A 21,399-nucleotide genomic window follows, 5' to 3' on the forward strand; every position below is an offset into this window, starting at 1 on the left:
TGCGTGTGTGTAAGTGTGCGCGTGTGTGTAAGTGTGCGCGTGTAAGTGTATATATGCATATATGTATGAGTGTTTAAATAGAGGTGCACAGCCAGTAAGTTTTTTCCCCTAATGGTACACAGAAGGGCTATACTTGTCCTTGTTCAGCTACAGACTGACAGGGGCTCACAGCTGTTATTTTCTCATGTGAGCGGGCAGATGGATTTTGATTTCAAGCCAATCTAATGCAGCAGGCAAATCCCACATCAATGCACCCTTATGTATTTGCCACAGGTATAGGACTTTTAGATTTTCCAAAACGAGGAGTTCCAGTATGACTGGAAAGAAAATTGAATAGCTATGTGTTACATTCTTTCAAAATAAATATATACATTCACTGAACTGATGCCTTCTTCTTCATACACTGATGTATATTCTTCAGAAGAGTTACATCTATATGACTAGACATGCAAACTAGAAAAATACTAGGAGTACACTGATTTGAGGATTCGTTTAAGGATTACAGCTGAACCTCAGCACTTTTTAAAGAGGATTACAGCTGAACCTCAGCACTTTTTAAAGTAGTTGATCACTTTCCAAACACTTTTTTTTAGATTAGTTCTTTCAGATAATATACCAGAAATGAAGCCTTTTTTTTTTTTTTTTTAAACAGCTTTCTATTATTTATTCTTGACCATTTTTTTTTATATTTAAGATTAAAGTTCATTTTTTCACCTTCTTATGTCTTTCTGAAGCAGCTCTGTGTGGGGGTCAAGTCAGTAAACTGTTATAAATTGATAGTTTATATATTTCTTTAGCTATGGCTGTTTATTAAAGGCAGCTGTAAGAATTGATACAATAGTCTCACTATATTCCAAAGATGCTGCTAAGAATTGTATCAACACATGTAGCAAATTGCAACAATTCAGAGTGTACACCAGGATTAGTGAGCTGCCAGACCCAAACAACAGAGAAAGGAATGTTCGAGGGCTCACCTTTGTTGATCGCTACCCATAAAACTACTAATAACGTTTCCCCCAAGCATAACAACGTTTGAGTGGGAAAATGTAGCTGAAAAGTTAAGCATCAGTTTTAAACATTCCCAAATATGCTCAATCTACTGAGAGGCATCTCAGGACTTTTACCAGAGAACGGAGCGTTTTTCCCCAAGGCACTGAGGATGTGATGATATCAACTCTGCCCATACTTTACTCTTATTGGCTACCATATGCACCATTGCCATTGGCTACACACATGTTGCTTTATGCTTGTTTCCATAAACTTTATTGTTATTGAGGTGACTATGCATACTGTTTGTTTGATCCACACGGTTTGTAAAAGTATTAAGCTCCACAAAAATGAATAAAGTATTGCAGCTTTTTAACTTGATCCCATTCTGGTAAAGTGTTGGTAATATAGGAGTTAATTTCTGCTGCTTGCAAAGCCACGTTGCTCCCTCCCCCTCTCAGAGAAGTGAAGTAAGCAAGGCCCTCCCCCACCCTCTAAAAGCAGCTATCAGAAGCCCTTCTGAAGTAATCCAGTTAGCAGCTCACTATTTATTCACACTCCCTCCCTCTGTCTTCTCTGTAGGAAGTAAAGCAGCTACTCTATAATGTGGAAGATGTGGACACTTGACTTGGCAAGTTATGCAAATCTGTAAATAAATGTGGGCATGTGCAGTAGCTATTGATGCTCCTGCTGCCAACACTCAGCATTACGTAGCCTGCTCCTGCAGTCCTGTGTCAAAAGGGGTCAGCGACCCCCTCCCCAGGTGCCTATAGTATCTTCTGTCATAGGGAGAAATGCTGACTCATGTAATAACCATGTAAGGAATAATTGTAAGACAGAACTCAGAGCGGTCAAAAATTTCAGGAGTTACCCGGTTTTGCCTTCCACCTTCCTGGTATGCCAATTCATTTGAAAATCCCCTGGATCGCACACTGCGCATTCAGTGATGTCACTGAACATTTCACGGTGATGTCACTGGAAGACCCCCTCAAGCCACGTCCCCAATCCCCCCAGCAAGGACCCTAAGTTAACAGCTTTGAGAACTAGCAACAGAGACACTTCATTTGAAAGATAAAAAAACAGGTATGGGATCCATTAACTGCAACATCTCGGACCAGAGTTTCCTTAATACAGAACTCTGTACCTTAGGGCAAGGTCACATGGTGCTATTTGTCGCCCGTGTTTTGTCACAGCTACAAATTGACAGAAGATACCGTGACAATACTGAGAATTGACTCTGCTAAAACACTCAAAAGTATAATTACTTCTTAAAAATGAATTTATCTCTCTCTCTCTCTCTCTCTGCCCCCATTTCATTTTCTGAGGTGATCCCCTTCTTTGACTGTCTAGTCAGTCAAAGAGGTCTTGAGCGGTGCATGCCTGCTGCCAGAGAAGGTGCTAGTGAGCATGTGCAGCATTTTTTTTTTTTTTAAATTTTGCCAGCTCAAGCCTTTCAGTAATGCAAAGGCAAGTCTTCCCGGTGAGGTCACACATGGGTGGAAAATACAGATGCCCAGTCAGTGGTGGGAGAGAGACTCTGGAAAGATATTACACTAGCTAAATACACCAAATCATACGTATGCATCCTGTATATATCGTAACTGCACTTGGTTTTAGGTATTAAGCAACTGGAAACTTTACATGTCCTAAAATAATTAAACCTTTTAAGAAACAAACATGAATGTATGATGTTTAGACACCATCAAGTACAGGGTATGGAATCTGTTATTCAGAAACCTGTTATCCACAAAGCTTCAAATTATGGGATGGCCATCTTCCATTGACTCCATTTTAATCAAATTATTAAAATGTTTAAAAATTATATAATTTTTCTCTGTAATAATGAAACAGTACTTTGTACTTGATCCCAACTAAGATATATTATTGCTTATTGGAGTCTAAACAAGCCTATTGGGTTTATTGAATGTTTAAATTATGTTTAGTAGACTTAAGGTATATAGATCCAAAAGAATTAAAGATCCCTTATCCAGAATACCCCAGGTCCTGAGCATTCTGAATAACTGGTTCCATGCCTATACTTTTTAATTATTACAGAGGAAAAAAAATCATACAAAAAAATATTTTTTGTTAAGTAGGATGCTATAGGACACTATGAGGTATGGCCTTGCTCTATTTCAGAGTTATTTGGAAAACAAATTTCAGAATAATAAATTCCTTACCTGCAATATTAAGAAAAAAGCAATTAACAAAAAAATTATCTTGTCAGATGAAAATGCAGCATATAGCATTGCGGTCCAGCACTTGTATAGCATTGGATGGCAAATCTTTCATATTACTTACTGGTCAAATTCTATTTTCAGATGCATAGACACAAGCAACTACCTCTGACTTGTAGGATGATATGATGATGTGAGGACAACAAAGCTTCAGTGTACTTCAGCCCTATTGTGTGCTGTCCTACTACAATTTTAAGCAAGAGTCTATACCCACTATTATTATTTTCCACATTTTTAACAGTGCCCATAATGAAATGTGGATCATTTGAGCTAAACATTTTCAAGTATATGCTGAGGTGGGGAAGCACAAGGGCAGTATGTGCTGAGAATGGAATAACAAAAGAAACTGGGCCCATGAGCAGCTATTTTATTTAGCATACATTACATCTTCTTTAAAGGGGTGGTTCACCTTCAAGTTAACTTTTAGTATGTTATAGAATGGTCAGTTCTAAGCAACATTTCAATTAGTCTGTTATTTATTTTGTATAATTTTTGAATGAATTGCCTTGTTCTTCTTACTCTCTCCAGCTTTCAAATGGAAGTCACTGACATTTAAACAACAAATGCTCTGAAAGGCTACAAATATACTGTTCTGCTACTTTTTATTACTCATCTTTCCTTTCAGGCCCTTTCCTATTCATATTCCAGTCTCTCATTGAAATCAATGCATGCTTGCTAGGATTATTTGGATCCTAGCAACTGGATTGCGGAATAAAAAGAGAAATAATTCAATAAACACAAATAATAAAAAATTAAAACCAAGTGTAAATTGACTCAGAATATTACTGTATGCATCATACTAAATTTTAAATTCAGAGGTGAACAACCCCTTTAAAAAGAGCATCATATATTTCATTTCAGCATCCCACGTTAATTATCATCAGCTTTGTTTGCATGCTTGCCTACAGAGTAGCTTTTGGGTGGCGGCAAACACTAGAAGTGAACAGGCTTTACTGTAATGCAAACAATAGCTCATGGCAACAGGTATGCATAGTTGTAGTCAGCTAGCCAAAGGGAAGAAAAGTCAAGAATGCTGAATATGTTGGGGATACATTCAAGAGTGTTTGGATCAGTCATTGTGTGCACTACAGGCCTGTGGGTTCCATGCAATGTGCAACTAATGTGTACGGGGCCCACTGGCCCTGTACAACAACATTAGCAGGAGTTTTGGTCAGGGGCTCTAATGGTCTCATGTTCTCCATTAAAAAAGAAACCTATTTCCAATATATAAAATTAAATCCACACCGTTTTTATAAAAAAAATAATCCCTTGACAGCAATTATGCCTTTTACTCCCCCTTACTTACTAAGCGTTCCGGCACATGCAAAGTAGGTGTGAATACCAAACAGCTCCAAATGCGCATGCACGATAAAGCTTAGTGTCGGCTGTCCTTCAGCAAACGTATCTAAAGATACCGAAGATGGCGCACGTGAGCTCCGCTGCACTACTCTGCATGGAGAGGTCGGTATGACTTTCAGCAATACTTTTTTAAATAGTGGACTATATGGGGAGGAACCGTGGAGGGAGACGAATGGAGGCTAGTGGATGGGGACTCTATCTTTAGGGGTGGTTTGGACTTACTTGGATTAGTCAGGTCCTCCTGCTGTCAGTGAGCTGCAGCCTTTGGAAGGGAGCAGGAGATCAGATGTTTGCTTCTTCTTTCCCCTACACAGACTTCTGTACATTCTGTCATGGAAGTTGAGTCCCAGTTAAGGTGCATGTGCAGCTCTACAGGGACTAAAATTTCTGTGATATTCGACCCTTTGGGTCTAAATGGAGCCTGACCATGCTGCATTCCCTTCCAAAGTCTGCAGTTTAATGACATCAGGGTGGGCCAGATAATCCAAGTAAGTGCAGCCCCTGTTTAGACCCCAGATTTAGCCACAACTGTGCACATTATTGGTGCAAATTCATACATAGTTGGAGAGCTTCGGTGTGAAGTCCACCGATAAACAACATTTTTTGTATAGTTTGTATAACAAAAGAAAATCTAATTACAGTAAAAGCGATATACTGCCTTGTTTGTCCATTTCTGAAAAAAACAGGGAAGTAGAGCAGGGTTGGTAAAAATCATTTTTGTGTCAGAGTTCCCCTTTAAACCACAATTTCATGATAAGGACCAATACATTTTAGCATGTCATACATGGGTTGCTACCTATCCCTACAAATATAATGGGGCAATGATGTAGGGGCAAGGCAGACATAGATGGGCTTGGGATTCTATAGATTGGAGGCAAGTTATTATAGGAGTAGGGATTGGGGCGTGTCTGAGCGACTACATGGGAAAGCTGAAATGTAACAGTAATAGTAAATTTGTTTCTTTACTAGTTGGCAGCAACCCTGCTATGGCACATTATATATTAAGTGCATATATTGCCCAGCAGCAAAGTCTTCCTGCAATTGACTTCTTCCAAGCTGCCAATATAGGGGTCAATGTGCCATATATACCAGTGCCAGTCCGTGGGTAGAAAGAACTTACTAGCAACGTCACCGAATCTGAACTTGATGACTCTGAAGAAAACCATTTGCAGCCACAAACCAACCAAGCTGCTCACACAGGACACGTCACACACATTCCCCTTCCGCCCGTGTGTAAAAGACAGTGAACACTAAATCGACTAACCCCACTTGCCCCTGTGGCTCCTGACAGGCCAACAACCACGTCACTTCTTAATAAGCCACGGCTCCTACAACTACCCGACACCCGATATAGAATCCCAAGCCTGCAGCTCTGCACCTTCCCCAGAACTACTACACGCAGCACTCTGACCAAGCCTGTAGGAATTCTGGGAGCTGTAGTGTAACAGGAGTTGGAGAGCAGCAGGTTGACAATTTGTAGTTAAAGAGCTTGTGTTCCCTGTGCTGTCACTTATAATTCCCCCCAACAATACCTCTGATTTCCTGCTTCTCCTCTGTCGGACCTTACAGCGTTTGGTAAAGAAGATGCCTGGAACTCGCTCTGTACGGCAGCCCGGGTGGCAAACACACAGCAGAAAGCGTTTACTACGTGTCTCCTAGCTGCGTCCCTGCCCTGAGCTGCCTTGCCAGTGTGGCGTCACGTGACTACTTACTGCCATCTACTGGTGCCTAATAGCAGTTACACATTCCTTTTCAGCTTGCCGCTTTCCATGACAGAATTGTGTCATATGAACTAGGCAGTTGCTGTCAAATGACAGCTTTTTAACCTGAGAGAGGTGGCATCAGAATGTATAGGCAGGACAAGGATAGGCAGAAGTTTCAGTTCTGGTAGAGTCACACAGGGATTGGATGGGTGAAATTTCAACTTCCTTCCAGCCCATTCAATCCCCACGCCGCTTCAACGGAAGTTAACTTCTGTGACAAACAATGCTTACAGAAAGCTGTGTTGTGTAGGGCAAATAAATGCAGGCACCCCAGCAGTGGCCTAATTAACATCGAACTCGGGTCCCACCGAAGCTGCAAAAGAAATCAATGTATTTTGTGTGCGTGTACAAAGGGCGTGACTCTGGGACGGGGGAGGGGCATGTTTGCACATTCTGCACCAGAGCCTGGGATTTATTAGTTATGTCACTGCCAGGATTTTAATTATCGCAAATAGAACTAGTGATTGCAAAAAGTATTTATTTCTGATGAACAATCTGAAGCCAACTAAACTGGAAAAAGTGTTTGAGGGTGAACCAGGGGCGATCCTGAGCACTTTGCCTCCACCACCCCTCCCCCATGGCACTCACCTTTTCAGTGCCGGAGGGGGTCAGGCGGTCCACTTTGCTCTGGAGGGGGTCGGTCCACATTGCGCCCGATGGGGTGTAGGGGGCAGTCCACGTTGCTAGTGCACTCTCTGCACTAGAAGAGCCGAATTTCCGGGTTGAAAAAGGGAAATTTGGCTCTTAGTTACCGGGAACGCCATTTTTGCCACCCCTGGCAACCAGGGGGGCGCTGCTGCCTGAGGCAAGTGTCTCAACCGTGGGGTGAACAACCCCTTTAAAGGTTTCGTTTCCTGCCTAAGTCGGAAGCAACACAGCTTTTATGACAAGGAAGCTTCACAGTTTTGGTTATTGAATTGGAACTATTCATTGGGTGATGGTGGGGCTTAGAAATATAGTATGTTGGGAAGCTCGTACAGAGCGCATTCTAACTCGGCCCTCAGGCTGAGGGCGGAGTTGGCATGACTGACGGCTGAGAAGGGCGGGTAGAGGACGGAGGTGTGACTGCAGATTTGGACGATGAGTGACGGTAAAGGGACCCGATGCGCCATTCAGAAGGCATAGGACATCGCAGGAATAAAGGGTACTTTCTAAGGGTACTGTCCTAAAATGCGTTCCGTAAACTCGAGGATACAATGCTTGTCCCCTGCAAGTAACATGAGGCAGTAGCGTCACTAGAGGGGGGCAGGCCCTGTGGTGCGTGACGCCCTGGCCCTGGCCCGCTCGCACCCCCTGCTCCCCTGGTAGTTCCGCCACTGACGTGAGGGGTTTAAAGCACATAAAGAGTATGTGAGAGTATGATGTGGTCACATGGTTCAATGCAGAATCTGAGGCTTGGGGGGTTCGGGTGTAAGCATGGGGTACAGCAGCCACGCACATTAAAAGTGTTCGCTGCGTGTATCTATATTACATGCCTTCCTTCTGGGATACATAGGACCTTTTATTCAAAGTAGATAAATCGTATTGTAGGTGCAAAAGGATGGAAAGGCGGCACTCCGGTAAAATGGAAAGGTGGTTTATTGCAACAGGAATATAGGAATTATAGAAGAATACAATGTACAAAACAATATATATATATAAAAAAACATATAATTTTCTTCCTTTTTTGGTGTGTCTTTTGTTGAATTAACCATATAAGTACCTGTATAAAAAAATCTTGTTTATTAATCAGTTTAAAATCAACAATACTGATTAGAATAACCACAATGCATTCCAAAAGGGAGCACTTGTGGCTGGGAGCTGAGCTAAGTGCCTGGACTAGTAAGTTATAAGTAAATAAATAATAAATTCTGATTGGATCTGGCATCCAGGCTAGATATCAGTGTAGGGGTTATATCTTTTTTAGAGTAATATTGGTATCTGAAGACATCTATTTCAATATAATGTGTGGAAAGGGGTGGATCTTCCTCTTTGGCTGCTGGTGTCCTTACCTACTGGTTGTGCTCATTGAGCCTGGGTACACCAGGGCCCAGTAAAGCCATTGCCATAAAGGGACCTGTACCTTTAGTAGGGATGCACGGAACCCAGGATTCGGTTCGGGATTCAGCCTTTTTCAACAGGATTCGGACGAATCCTTCTGTCAGGCCGAACTGTATCCAAATCCTAATTTGCATATGCAAATTAGGGGTGGGGAGGGAAATTGAGTGACTTTTTGTAACAAAACAAGGAAGTAAAAAATGTTTTCCCTTCCCACCCCTAATTTGCATATGCAAATTAGGATTCGGTTCGGTATTCGGCCGAATCTTTCGCAAAGGATTCGGGGGTTCGGCCTAATCTAAAATAGTCGATTCGATGCATTCCTAACCTTTAGTGACTAAAGGTGGCCATACACGGATAGATCCGCTCGTTTGGCGATGTCGCCAAACGAGCGGATCTCCCTCCGATATGCCCACCTTGAGGTGGGCAATATCGGGCTGATCCGATCGTGGGCCCTAGGGCCCAACGATCGGATCCTAGCGTTCGCCAAACGGGCGGTCGGATCGCGGGACCGCATCAACGAACAGATGCGGCCGCGATCCGACGGGATTTTTAACCCCATCCGATCGAGATCTGGCCGACTTTCGGCCAGATCTCGATCGGGGAAGCCCGTCGGGGGCCCCCATACACGGGCCAATAAGCTGCCGACTTGGTCTGTCGGCAGCTTTTATCGGCCCGTGTATGGCCACCTTATGTCGGGACCAGGGAACCCCGTAAATTAGGTTAGCTAGAATTAGGTTATATCTGTTATAGATTCTCTAAGAGAGTGAGATAGAGAAATTATATAGCAAGAGCAGCTTTGTGCTCCATCAAGGGTCAGTAGCAGTAAGTAGCTCCCAAAGGCTTCTTGATTGCCTTCAGTGAAGGGACCACAGTAGATAGGTTTTCAGACTAGACTTCTTCTCTCTGACCACTACACTGGGTGGGATCCGGACCACTTCATGGTACATCTGCCTGGGATTCCTGATTATTACTTGACTACAATGCCTTATGGAGTCACATTCCTCAGCTGTGTCATCCAACCTATTCTAGCCAATGTGATACTCATCTGTCCATACCTTAACATATGTGAGTTAACCTGAGGTAATTTGTCTTGTACAAATAAACTACTGTTCTGTTGTTCACCATAAGAACCTCCTGGCGTACAATCATTCCTATTTTTGCTATACAGTAGCCTGAGAGTTGTAGTTTCGCTACACCTTTATGGGAAACTTCCACTTAGTGAAGGCCCCGATCCTGAAGTGTCGCAATGTAGCCCATGCTCATATCACTAGCTGGACACTTAACTACTTGTGGTCTGGATAGCCCAGATTAGCGTTACAGTATCTTTGCTTCCTGCCTTAAAGGAGAATATCAGCTGCAATAAAGCAATGCAGGACTGCTGCTTACAATGGGGATCATATAGGATTTGTGCAGCCACTGGGACAGAATGCTCTGTTATACAGATAGCTAAAATCTCAGCTGCCATAAAGCAGGGCAGGACTGCTGCTTCCAATGGGGATCAGACAGGATCTGTGCAGCTTCTGGGACAGAATGCTCTTTTATACAGATAGCTAGAATCTCAGCTGCCATAAAGCAGGACAGGACTGCTGCTTACAATATGTAATGCTGCAGGGGAGTGTTTATGCCAGGCTGCAGGCAGAATTTATGTTACAGTTGACTACCATGTGGCCACCAGCTTTTGACTTCACCTCAACAGCTGTAGCCTCAGGCTTCCTAAACCTGCTTTTTCTAACCCCAGCCCTCCAGATATTGTATAAGCAACATTCCTTTTTCTCTTTTTAGAAGCCGCACATAATCCTGTTCCTGTGTTAACTTCAAATTTCCCTCCATATTGAGTCCATGGGCAAGCATTGCGTGGAGGGGAAGGTGGTCTTGGCTCCCATTCTGAAATGGCTGAACTGTGGTGCAACACATCATTGGCCTGAGGGTAAGACTCTTACTTACATCCCAGTGTATGAAAATGAAAAGGTGGGGCAATTGATGCTACTCCCCTAATTGCCCATGACCACGGTATTACTCAAGTAGCGCAGGTGTGCGCTAGCCAGTGAGTAGGACTAGAAACTTTTTCTGATTGGATTTTACTGTTTACCAGTCTACAGGTTTCTGAGAGGTAAATGGATAGGGCTTTTTGGGAATCTACAAGTGTGGATTGGATTGTGTGGGGGGTGAATACACAGGTGAACACACCTTCATATAAAGAGTGTCTCTTACAGGCTGAAAATATTTTGGCACCCTAGGCTAGTGCTTCAAATGGTTGCCCCCCCCCCCCCTGTGAGGTCCCACATGTTTTGTTGTTAATTTACTTTTTCTCTTTCTCCTAAGTGAAGCTTTACATGCTTTGATTTAACAGCAGAACTGCAAACATGGTGTGTGGATGTGTGTAAATAAGGGATTTGATATCCCCTTCTGTAAAGTATAAGAATATTAGAAGAGGACACTGAAGGTTTCTATGACAATATAAAGGCACAAGGCTGCAGGCTGAGTTATACAGGGAACTCTGAGTATCACTCAGAGATAATGTATGAGTGATACATTATCTCTGAGTATCACTTACAATTAATACTAGGGGATACATTATCAGAGATAATGTATCCCCTAGTATTAATTGTAAGGCTATTAGAAGTCACTGAGGGGTTATTGTGACCATATAAAGGCAGAAAACTACAGGCTGAGTTATACAGGGGACTATCACTCAATGATTATAAGGGATACTGTACCCCCTAAATGATAAGGATGTTAGATGTAACTGATGGGTTCTGTGAACATGAATGACACAAGAGTGTGGACTAAGTTATACAGTGGACCCTGAGTATCACAAAGATATTATCATGGATTATGTGCCCTCTACCGTAAATGATAAGGATATTAGCTGTCACGGAGGGGTTCTGTGACTATATAAAGGCACAAGGCTGCTCTGAGCATCACTTATGTATTATAAGGGATTGTGTACCCCCAAAAAGTGATTAAGATATTAGATGTCACCATATAAGGCACAAAGATGCAGGCTGAGTTATGCAGGGAATGCTGACAATCACTCATTCATTGTTAGGAATAATGTAACCCCTACTGTAAATGATCAGAATATTAGATGTCACTGAGGGCTTTTGTGACAATATATAGACACAGGGCTACCGGCTGAGTTATGCAGGGAACTCTGGGTATCATTCATTTATTATATGGGATAATGTACCCCCAAATGTCAATGATAAGGACATTAGATGTGTCTGAGGGGTTCTTGCACTATATCAAGACACAAGGCTACATGCTGAGTTATACAGGGAACTCTGACCATCACTCATTTAGTATAAGAGATAATGTACCCCCTATTTTAATTTACAAGGATATTAAGACTTCACAGAGGGCTTTTGTGACCATATAAAGGCACAAGGCTAGAAGCTGGTTTATACTGGGGACTCTTGAATACCACACGTATTATAAGGGGTAATGTACCACCTTCTGTAAATGATATGAATATTAGATGCACCTAAAATGGCAATTTTCTTGGGACATAAATAAGGAATGAGCTGTATTATTGTGTTGGGGTAATGGGGACTACCACTCATAGGTGTCAGTATTATGCTGTGCCTTCAGTGAAGGGATATTATAGGGATTTCTAGCCAGGTGTGGCTTAGTATAGGGACAGTCCATCCAAGCCCCAGTGTAGGGAGGTCAAGATGGTGGATTGTGCTGCCATTCATTTACATACAGCCAAGTGGTGGGCCACTACATTTACGTTGGCTTAGCATAGGAACACAGTATAGTATCAAATTCACACATATGAGCAATGGCACCCACCAGCCCCCCTTTTCAAAAATGAAATTCTTTATCTTTCATCATTCTTTACATTCTCCAGGATTATTTAGTTCCATCTTCATCCGCTCACCTGACACTCATTTAACATGTGTATCCATCCCCTGGAAATACAAGGGCAATGTAGGAAGTTTAAGATCTGCCAATCAAAAGAAATTGATACAGAAAGAATTAGAGAAATAAAATATATATGTATTCGAGGAAAGTTTAACCTGCTGTTGCCCTTGCACAAAAGGTAATGCCAATGAGCCGTGCCCTCTCCCTGCAATCCCCGCCCAAAATATGACAAAGTGAAGGGCAAAACATAAACTTAAACAAAAATACATGCTGTGGCGAAAAAGACACAATAGTGACATAATTTTGTCTTCTGCATCTGCAGGCTATATATCTAGCTCAATATTTAGCAACAGTGGTGCTGACAGGGCTTTGACCGCTGCTGTTTCTGCTCCATTGGAGTTTGGTTACGTATTCATAAAAAATAACAGTTCCCCCTTAATGAAAATACCTTAAAAAAATTCAGAAAAAGAGAAAACATTAAATATTTAAGGGCAAATATTTATTGTAAATTAGTAAGAGCTGTACATATTCCATCACAATATGAAATCATTTGAATTCACAATTTTGAACTTTTGCAGGGTCTTTAGAAGGATCACCGCCCCTTTCCAGGTATAGATTGTTGTATGGATATTGCTTAGGTGCCTAGAAAAAAAAATGTAGAGGTTAAACATATAACAGCAGTCACAAAATTAGAATGGTTAAAGGTTTGAATTGGTCTTTCTAAATGCAAAGTGTTTATTCAGATAAACAACTAGATCTCAAGTTCATACCATTAGTTCTAATCTCTGTTGGAATGGTTAGCTTGTTTTTAGTTTAGACAAGATGGCAAACTCTTACTTTTTTATTCCAAAACAAATAAGCAACATTACGTTAAGTTATATTTTTTTATAGTCTTCTACTCAATAAATGATCCTCACAAGCTAACAGATGAAGAACACGCCATTGGCTAAATACAATAGCAGGAAGAGTAAATTTGCATGTGTATGTAGGCATTTAAATACATATCCCCGGATAAAGCAGAAATGTTTCAAATATATTATAAACCACTATGGAAACTTAAAATATGCTTATTTAATGTACCTTTCATTATAGTAACTGAACTGTTGATTTGTTGCTGTTGGTTAGCACTGTTGGAATTTTACTCCACTGAGACTTAAATAATTATAACTTTGCCTTTGACTAGGGATGTTTTACAATTGGCTAGCACTTTCTGGATTTCAGCTCCCAACAAAGATCCAAAGATATTACATATGAGGGTTGGATTATTTTAACTACTGAAGATATTATAAACTAGCAATTTAAAAATCCCAGTGTAACTGATCATACCACAGGAGGATACACTGGATACTTTTCTCCAACCCAGAACATGAAGAGCATAAACCCAATAAATCCAAAGAGGTATTTGCACATAGTATTCCAAGGTAGAGCTGTAGGCGACGTATCAACCCGGTTTCTGGTATACATGTCAAAGTCCCATTGAATCTAAAAATTAAACCAAAAAATGTAGGTATGGTGAACACTGAAATCTTAAAACTGCTGCTTCAGATCTTGCATATGATATATATTCAGACCCATCACCTAAGCTGCAAACACATGCATGATTTTTGTTTGGAACAGTTCTGTAATTTACAATCCGTACAATAATCAGTAAACCAGTGTGTGAATTAACTATAAAATCATTTGACTTAAGATTCAACATTTTTTAAGTCCCACCCCCCCCCAGCATAGAGAGGTTGATGGGCCTCTTCGATACCGGTGCATGTAGGAGAATTTTGATAACATTTATTCAGCAGCTGCATGTGCTTATGTGTAAGTTAACCCATGCTTTGCTTTATATAGCAGTGAAACCGCTTTGTACATTATATAGCAGTTACATGAGTGCAGGGAAACAAATATACAGATACAAATCGTTTAGTCAATTTTCTTCCTACTTTGGGATGCTGCAAAGTTTGATGCACTTATCTGGATCACTTTTTTTATATACATACTCACCGGTTCCCCCCAATTTCTCCTGAGGTCAGGGTGATCCCAAGAGTACCATGGGTCCCTTTCTTGCTGAGATTTTTCAGGAAGTTTTGGATAATCACCAAAGCTATAAAAAGAAAACAAGTTCCTTTCAGTAAAGGTAAAAGTATTAAGAAGAATTGATTGTATGACATACAGCAATCTTCATTATTCTTAAATGAGAATGGTTAAAAATGTATTTATAAGAAAATGCATGCATTCACATTTTACGGTTTTATTAAAACTGGTAATAATATTTTATGCATATTTTATTAGTTTACATTCAGTTGGGTTTGTGCACAAAAGGTGCATTATTTGAACTTTCAAAAAAAAAAAAAAAAAACAAATAAATGTATTTTGTTTTAACACAGATGTAAAAGAATCTGGAGCAGGCACTCAAATAAAGGCAATTTTTCATCAAGTAGAAAAGATTTATTGTGTCCTCTGCCTTACGCGTTTCGTGTTACAAACACTTAGTCATAGGCTGAGTATGTGGAGCTCAAACACCAATATTTAAACAAAAGTGTCATCACAACAGTTCATCAATAAAAACATGATCCTATCCCTGTATTCCCCACATCAGAACAACCCCTATGTCCAACTATCTCAGGTGTGTCTCTTGGGGAAATTAAAAAGGTACATGCCTCTTTTTGGTAGGTGCCATTTTAGTACACCTCTACAGGATACTTTCCAAAGGTGTAGTTGTTAAAGTGATAGACAAACATGGAAGTCAACGCCATCTTGCTGCACCTTTTGAATGTAAAACCATGTTGGTACACCCAAACTAGAATTTGGAACGTGTCTATCACTAGATAAAAAAGGAAACTTTAGTAGATGCTATATCTATTATACTTTAAAACTGTTGAGACAGAACCTGAGAATATAATTTTAGCACAGACTACACCTTTAGGGGACATGGGTTGGTGTGATCATTTAAAAACATAAATCCAAAAAGACTATGAAGATTTTCATTCATCCAGGTCATAGTATATCTAGTATAGGTCAATCTAAAAACAACTGGACTTGCTGAGTAATCAATGAAGACGTTTCACTACTCATCCGAGCAGCTTCTTCAGTTCAACTGACTGGTGTGGGAAGTTCTCGGCATATAAACTCTTCCACTAATCCATTTACAATGGCACATTGTAACTCTTCAAAGAGGTGACATCTGAAGAAACTCACAGAGGTGTCGATTCTGTGTAGTTGTGATAGGATTAGCCAATGTGTCATGCAACTCCTAGATACAGGTGTTACTTGTGAGAGTTGCATGAATGGATGTGTGAAGTGTTCTGAATCCGCCGGGGTACAGATGTTAGAACAGCATTGTATAGTAAGAAATCGACTGCAACATGATAACACCCTCAGCAGCAGAACGAAGCTCAGTCCCAACCAAGTTTGTTTGTTGCTAGATTTGTGCCTTAACACCACATACTTCAAGTACAAGAACCTTTTTTATAGACAGAAACATGGCTGTGCAATGGGTTCTCCAGTCTCTCCCATTGTAGCAAACTTGTACATGGAGGAAGTGGAAAGGAGGGCCTTACTTACTTTCCAGGGAACTACACCGACTCACTGGTTCAGGTATGTGGATGATACTTGGGTTAAAATCAGATCCAATGAAGTGGCGGCCTTCACAGAACACATTAACTCAGTGGACAATAACATCAAGTTCACGAGGGAAGATGTCCATGAGAACAAACTTGCTTTTTTGGACTGTTTGATATGTATCCAAGAGGGGGGTAACTTGAAGACGGAAGTATACAGGAAACCCACTCATACGGATCAATATCTGTTGTTTGATGCCCACCATCCACTGGAACACAAACTGGGTGTCATTCGAACCCTGCACCACCGGGCGGAATGTGTGGCAACTGATACAGAGTCCAAAGACAAAGAGCCATATACATCTCAGAGGAGCTTTGAAAGCGTGTGGCTACCCAGACTGGGCCTTTGTCAAAACAGCAGCAACCAAGCCCAACAGGAACACCAATAGAAATAACCGCCCGGAGACACATAGTAGGCGAAACATAGTCATCCCATATGTAGCTGGAGTGTCAGAGAAACTCAGGAGGATTTTCAACAAACACCATGTCCCTGTGTTTTTCAAACCTAGCAACACACTGAGACAAAAACTGGTACACCCAAAGGATCAAACACCAAAAGAAAAACAAAGCAATGTGATATATGGAGTCCAGTGTAGCGAGGAGTGCACAGATCTATACATCGGGGAGACAAAACAACTGCTCTCCAAGCGAATGGCTCAGCACAGGAGGGAGAACTCTACAGGGCAAAACTCAGCTGTCTTTCTACACTTAAAAGACAAGGGACACTCCTTTGAAGACAGCAAGGTCCAAATCTTGGATAAAGAAGACCGCTGGTTTGAACGAGGCGTGAACGAGGCGTGAAAGAGGCGATTCATGTCAAGGTGGAGAGACCATCTCTGAACAGAGGTGGGGGCCTTCGACACGACCTGTCTGCTACATACAATGCTGTTCTAACATCTGTACCCCGGCGGATTCAGAACACTTCACACATCCATTCATGCAACTCTCACAAGTAACACCTGTATCTAGGAGTTGGATGACACATTGGATAATCCTATCACAACTACACAGAATCGACACCTCTGTGAGTTTCTTCAGACGTCACCTCTTTGAAGAGTTACAATGTGCCATTGTAAATGGATTAGTGGAAGAGTTTATATCCCGAGAACTTCCCACACCAGTCAGTTGAACTGAAGAAGCTGCTCGGATGAGTAGTGAAACGTCATCATTGATTACTCAGCAAGTCCAGTTGTTTTTAGATTGACCTATACTAGATATAAATCCAAAAATATTACAAAAATACCAAGTAATATACAAATGTTTATAAAGTTAAACAATACAAAGTAAGAGAATATATTTTATGGCATGAGTCATTATGATCAAAAAGCTGATGAATAGGATTAATAGATCTAAATACTCTGTAAACTGTAATGATCAATATCCTATGCCTACCGGGATTAGGATCTTTAAAACGAAAAAGTCAAAATTGACAAATCACATCATACTCGTTATTGAGTCCATTGGGGAATCTAGTAACCAGATTCAATATCCATTTAGTTTCTAAGTAGAGTAATTTTTTGATTTCGTCCCCTCCTCTCTGGTCTGGTACAGGTATGGGACCTATTATCCAGAATGCTCGGTACTGGGGCTTTCTGGATAACGGGTCTTTCTGGAATTTGGATCTTCACACTATAGACTACAAGAAAATCATGTAAACATTAAATAAACCCAATAGGCGGGTTCTGCTTCCAATAAGGATTAATTATATCTTAGTTACTCCCATGGTCTTCTCAGAAATGACTAACCCCATTCCATCATCTGGGTAAGGCTCATAGTCTTCCACCCTCATGTTGTATTTCTTAGCTGCAGCTGCTCTTTCCTCTGGAGTATTTGGATATGGTCCTGGCAAGTCATTCTTTGAAACACCAGATGCTGCAAAATAAAATAAAAAAAGTGCTAAACCCCAAGTTAGTATACAAAACTTACACCAATATATGTCCATGTGAGTTTAATGTATTCTACTGAACATGTGTTTTGTTCCATTTTCAGCATAAACAAAATCACAAGAGATATGTGTTTGAATTGGCATTACTTGATTCTCTGGCGACTCCTTCTGCTAGTTTTCTTCAAAAGTTTAACATTGGAATAAATAAAACTATTTTATATTCATGGCTGTAAATCAATTTTTTTGTTTTGGATTCAGGAATACTCCCCGGACTTGAAAGTCCTCTTGTCTTATCTTAGGTCTCTCTGCTTGGATGAAGCAATACGTTTTAGATATGGTAACATGGATTTTAGGAAAAAAATTTGGAAACTTTGGTCTCCCTACTTTAACTTCTTGGAATCTGAGCATAAGGCTATTATTGAAAAGTTTGTGTACAGTTCTGACAGAAATTCTCCTTTTCATACTCATGATAGTTTTAATAACTAATGGGTTATGTGTTAATCTTTACCACTTAGGCTATACTTATTTGTTTTATTGGATTGATGGAGAGGATGTTTTTATTCTTACTTTATTTTTATTTCTATTTTCTATTAATATATATTATGAAGTATTTTTGTTCAAAAACATCATTTGATGTTTATTTTCACTAGACGGACATGTTAATATCTTTTCCTTTATTCTGTTAACTGGTCGAGATTTAATATGTAAATTTTTGCTCATGCTGTTTATTTGAAAATGCTAATAAACACAATTGAAAAAAAAAAGAGATGTGTGTGAATATATCCAGTTCTTCTAATAACGAACACCCAAAAAAGGTGCATAAGGTTTACAACAATACACATTGTAAGTGTATTAACAAAATGCAAGCCTGCAAAACCATTTAGTCAGAACCCTGTATAATCTGGATATTCAATGGTGTCCATCTGCACAAATGGCTTCATCTTCCCCCTCTTTTTGTCCCAAGTGGCGCCACCATGCACATATAAATGCAATTATAGATGTGAATTTCTGTTCTTAGCACAGAAATTGTATAATAATATAGTGACACACAATTGTATAATAATACACAATTAAAGGACCAGTACCGGCTTAAAGTGAAAATATTTTAAAAGTAAGACTATGGGGCACATTTACTAAGGGTCGAATTTCGACCATCGAATTCGATACTTCGATAGTCAAAGTATTTTTTCAATCAAAAACGGGCGTTTTCGATTGTTCGATCGAACGATTTTACAAAAAAATACTTTGACTGCTCAAAACTTAGCCAAACACTCAGAAACTTTATAGGCGGTCCCCCATAGGCTAAACAGCAATTTGGCAAGTTTAAGGTGGCGAAGTGTCGAATGCGACGTTTTCTAAAGAGACAGTACTTCGATTTTCGAATGGTCAAATTTGTGAAGTATTTTCAATTCAAATCGAATTTTTGCCTATTCGATGGTCGAAGTACCCAAAAATTGTTTCGAAGTTTCTGAATTCGAAAATTCACTTCGACCCTTAGTAAATGGGCCCCTATATTCTACAGAGCTTGTTACACACTATGTAAACATGTTCATTGTAAATGGTTCCACCCATGGCTACATGGTAACTTGTTTAAACAAAACTAGAAGTAGGTTTCTGAAGCAAACAAGCAACGGGTTTCAATGAAGGGTGACAGTATCTTGTATTTACATTTACACTGCCAGGGCCTATTTTGAATCTTAACCCTGACCTGGTCCCCATCACATTCACAAACTAAAGCCAATTATATCAATATCAATGTTGTTGAAGTTATGGAGGAAACCCAAGCCGATAGGGGAATACGCAAACTTATTACAGACTGAAACTAGTGCAGGACCTCAAACAGCAAAGCATATAACTATATTGAAAAGTACAGACTGTTTGTTTTTTAAAAAACTCCTTAAAATGATCTCTGCTGCGTTATATATAATACCACATGTGAAGTGTCTGACAGGTGAGGTGAGTATATGTCCCCTAACACATTACTAGTGGATCACCGGGTCCGCTCTCTAAAGTCATCCGGGTATGTGAAGGTGACTATCAGCACTGCTATATATCAAAATGCTTCCCATGTCTGTCACTGTTACACAGACCACCAACCTGCTCTCACTGCCGATCTCTGCAGCAGAAAAGCAGCGCGATCCCTGCTGCCGAAACACACTCCAAAGGCGGATCTGCGGGTCAGACCTCTCACCCAGCGGGCACTGAGAGCCGCCATCATTCCCCGCTGTACAGCTCTCGACTGCGCAGGCGCTTGTACAGTGCCCTGTGAAGACCAATCTCAAGCAGAAAGCGCAACCATAGCAATGTGACGATAAGTGGAGCCAAAGCTAGTCAATGGAGAGCGAAGAAGGTGTGCTGTGATATTTTGGACGCAGAGAATGTAAAGGAGTAATTATTTCGCAGTATATTTGTGTCAGTGACAGGATATATGGACGTATGTCATCATACGTCCCAACACGCCAAGTTTTTGTGGCCACACCACCAAAATTTGACAGGTTATGAAATTTTTAACACATTTCTGTTTTTTTTAATGTTATTAAATACCTCCCAACATTTTGGAAGTAAAAAGAGGGACACAATTTTTTTTCCGCATGTAGCGCAGCAATTTTTGACCACACCCCTTTCTGTGGTCACACCCCCTAATTACCATGTTTGTTTTACAAAATTTGGCAGGTTATGAAAGTTTGAAAATATTTCTCCTTATCTAAACTGTGTTTTTGTGTCTCAAAATTGTTACAAATTATCTTATTTGCACCTGTTAACTAGTCTGGGCTCTCTGCTAAAAGCCAATTAAAGGAAAACTATACCCCCTAAACAATGTAGGTCTCTATAAAAAGATATTGCATAAAACAGCTCATATGTAAAACCCTGCTTCATGTAAATAAACCATTTTCATAATAATATACTTTTCTAGTAGTATGTGCCATTGGGTAATCATAAATAGAAAATTGCCATTTTAAAAAATAAGGGCCGCCCCTGGGATCGTAGGATTCACTGTAATCTCAAACAAACCAACAAACCATACTTGTTAGGTCACATGAGCCAATTAACAGACAGAGTTGTGTCTTTTGCTTCCACACTTCTTCCTGTTACAGTTAGAGTTGAAGTATTTCTGGTCAGGTGATCTCTGAGGCAGCACAGAGACCATCACGAAATGGTGGCTCAAGGCAAGAGATGTAAAAGGGCAATATTTACTTAAATATATATTCCAGTTTGGTAAGATTCTTTAATATGCCACTTAATATGATATGAACTACCTGTTGCTTAAGTGTTCATTTTGGGGGTATAGTTTTCCTTTAAGTGAGAAACTTTGTTTCTTTTTTTGGCTGTTCAGTGCAGAGAAAAGAGGGACTTTCCAGTACAAATGAGGGACTGTGGGTTGAGCTGTCAAAAGAGGGACTGTCCCTCCGAAAAAGGGACAGTTGGGAGGTATGGTTATTAAAGTTTTGCTAATGAAGGTGAGTTGCACTTTAAGTTCTTATCTTCTCTAAAACTATTACAAAAGTATCTTAAGTATCATTTCTGGCCTTTCTGCCAAGAGACAATTAAGTTAAAAACTTTGTATCTTTTTCTGGCTGTTCGGTGCAGCAGATCAAAGAGAAACGCAGGACTACAAATCCGGGACTGTGGGTTGAGCTGTCAAAATCGGGACT

General features: G+C 40.4%; 2 protein-coding genes across 6 annotated transcripts in view; both read right to left on the minus strand.

Moving 5' to 3' along the window:
* The window catches only part of sec31b.L (SEC31 homolog B, COPII coat complex component L homeolog), a 53,749-nt gene extending 47,061 nt beyond the window's left edge, over positions 1 to 6,688 (minus strand). The window contains exon 1 of one of the 4 annotated variants that reach the window (XM_041568543.1): positions 6,578 to 6,688. The gene's annotated coding sequence lies outside the window, so the exon portion shown is untranslated. Of the gene's footprint in view, positions 1 to 5,703; positions 6,050 to 6,115; positions 6,511 to 6,577 lie in introns of those variants that run through there. The other 3 variants (XM_041568541.1, NM_001094132.1, XM_041568542.1) reach the window with 3 other exon arrangements.
* Positions 6,689 to 12,730: 6,042 nt separating this feature from the next.
* ndufb8.L (NADH:ubiquinone oxidoreductase subunit B8 L homeolog) lies at positions 12,731 to 20,002 on the minus strand. Of its 2 annotated transcripts, XM_018224205.2 has the most exons (5): positions 19,844 to 20,002; positions 17,607 to 17,733; positions 14,246 to 14,345; positions 13,580 to 13,735; positions 12,731 to 12,895 (listed from the first exon to the last, which is right to left on the minus strand). In XM_018224205.2, exons 1-5 carry the CDS (start codon positions 19,962 to 19,964, stop codon positions 12,800 to 12,802), a joined length of 600 nt encoding a protein of 199 aa, XP_018079694.1. In that variant the 5' UTR covers positions 19,965 to 20,002; the 3' UTR covers positions 12,731 to 12,799.
* Positions 20,003 to 21,399: the final 1,397 nt, after the last annotated feature.

This window comes from Xenopus laevis, chromosome 7L, assembly GCF_017654675.1.
Source record: "Xenopus laevis strain J_2021 chromosome 7L, Xenopus_laevis_v10.1, whole genome shotgun sequence".
Lineage (NCBI taxonomy): Eukaryota > Metazoa > Chordata > Amphibia > Anura > Pipidae > Xenopus > Xenopus laevis.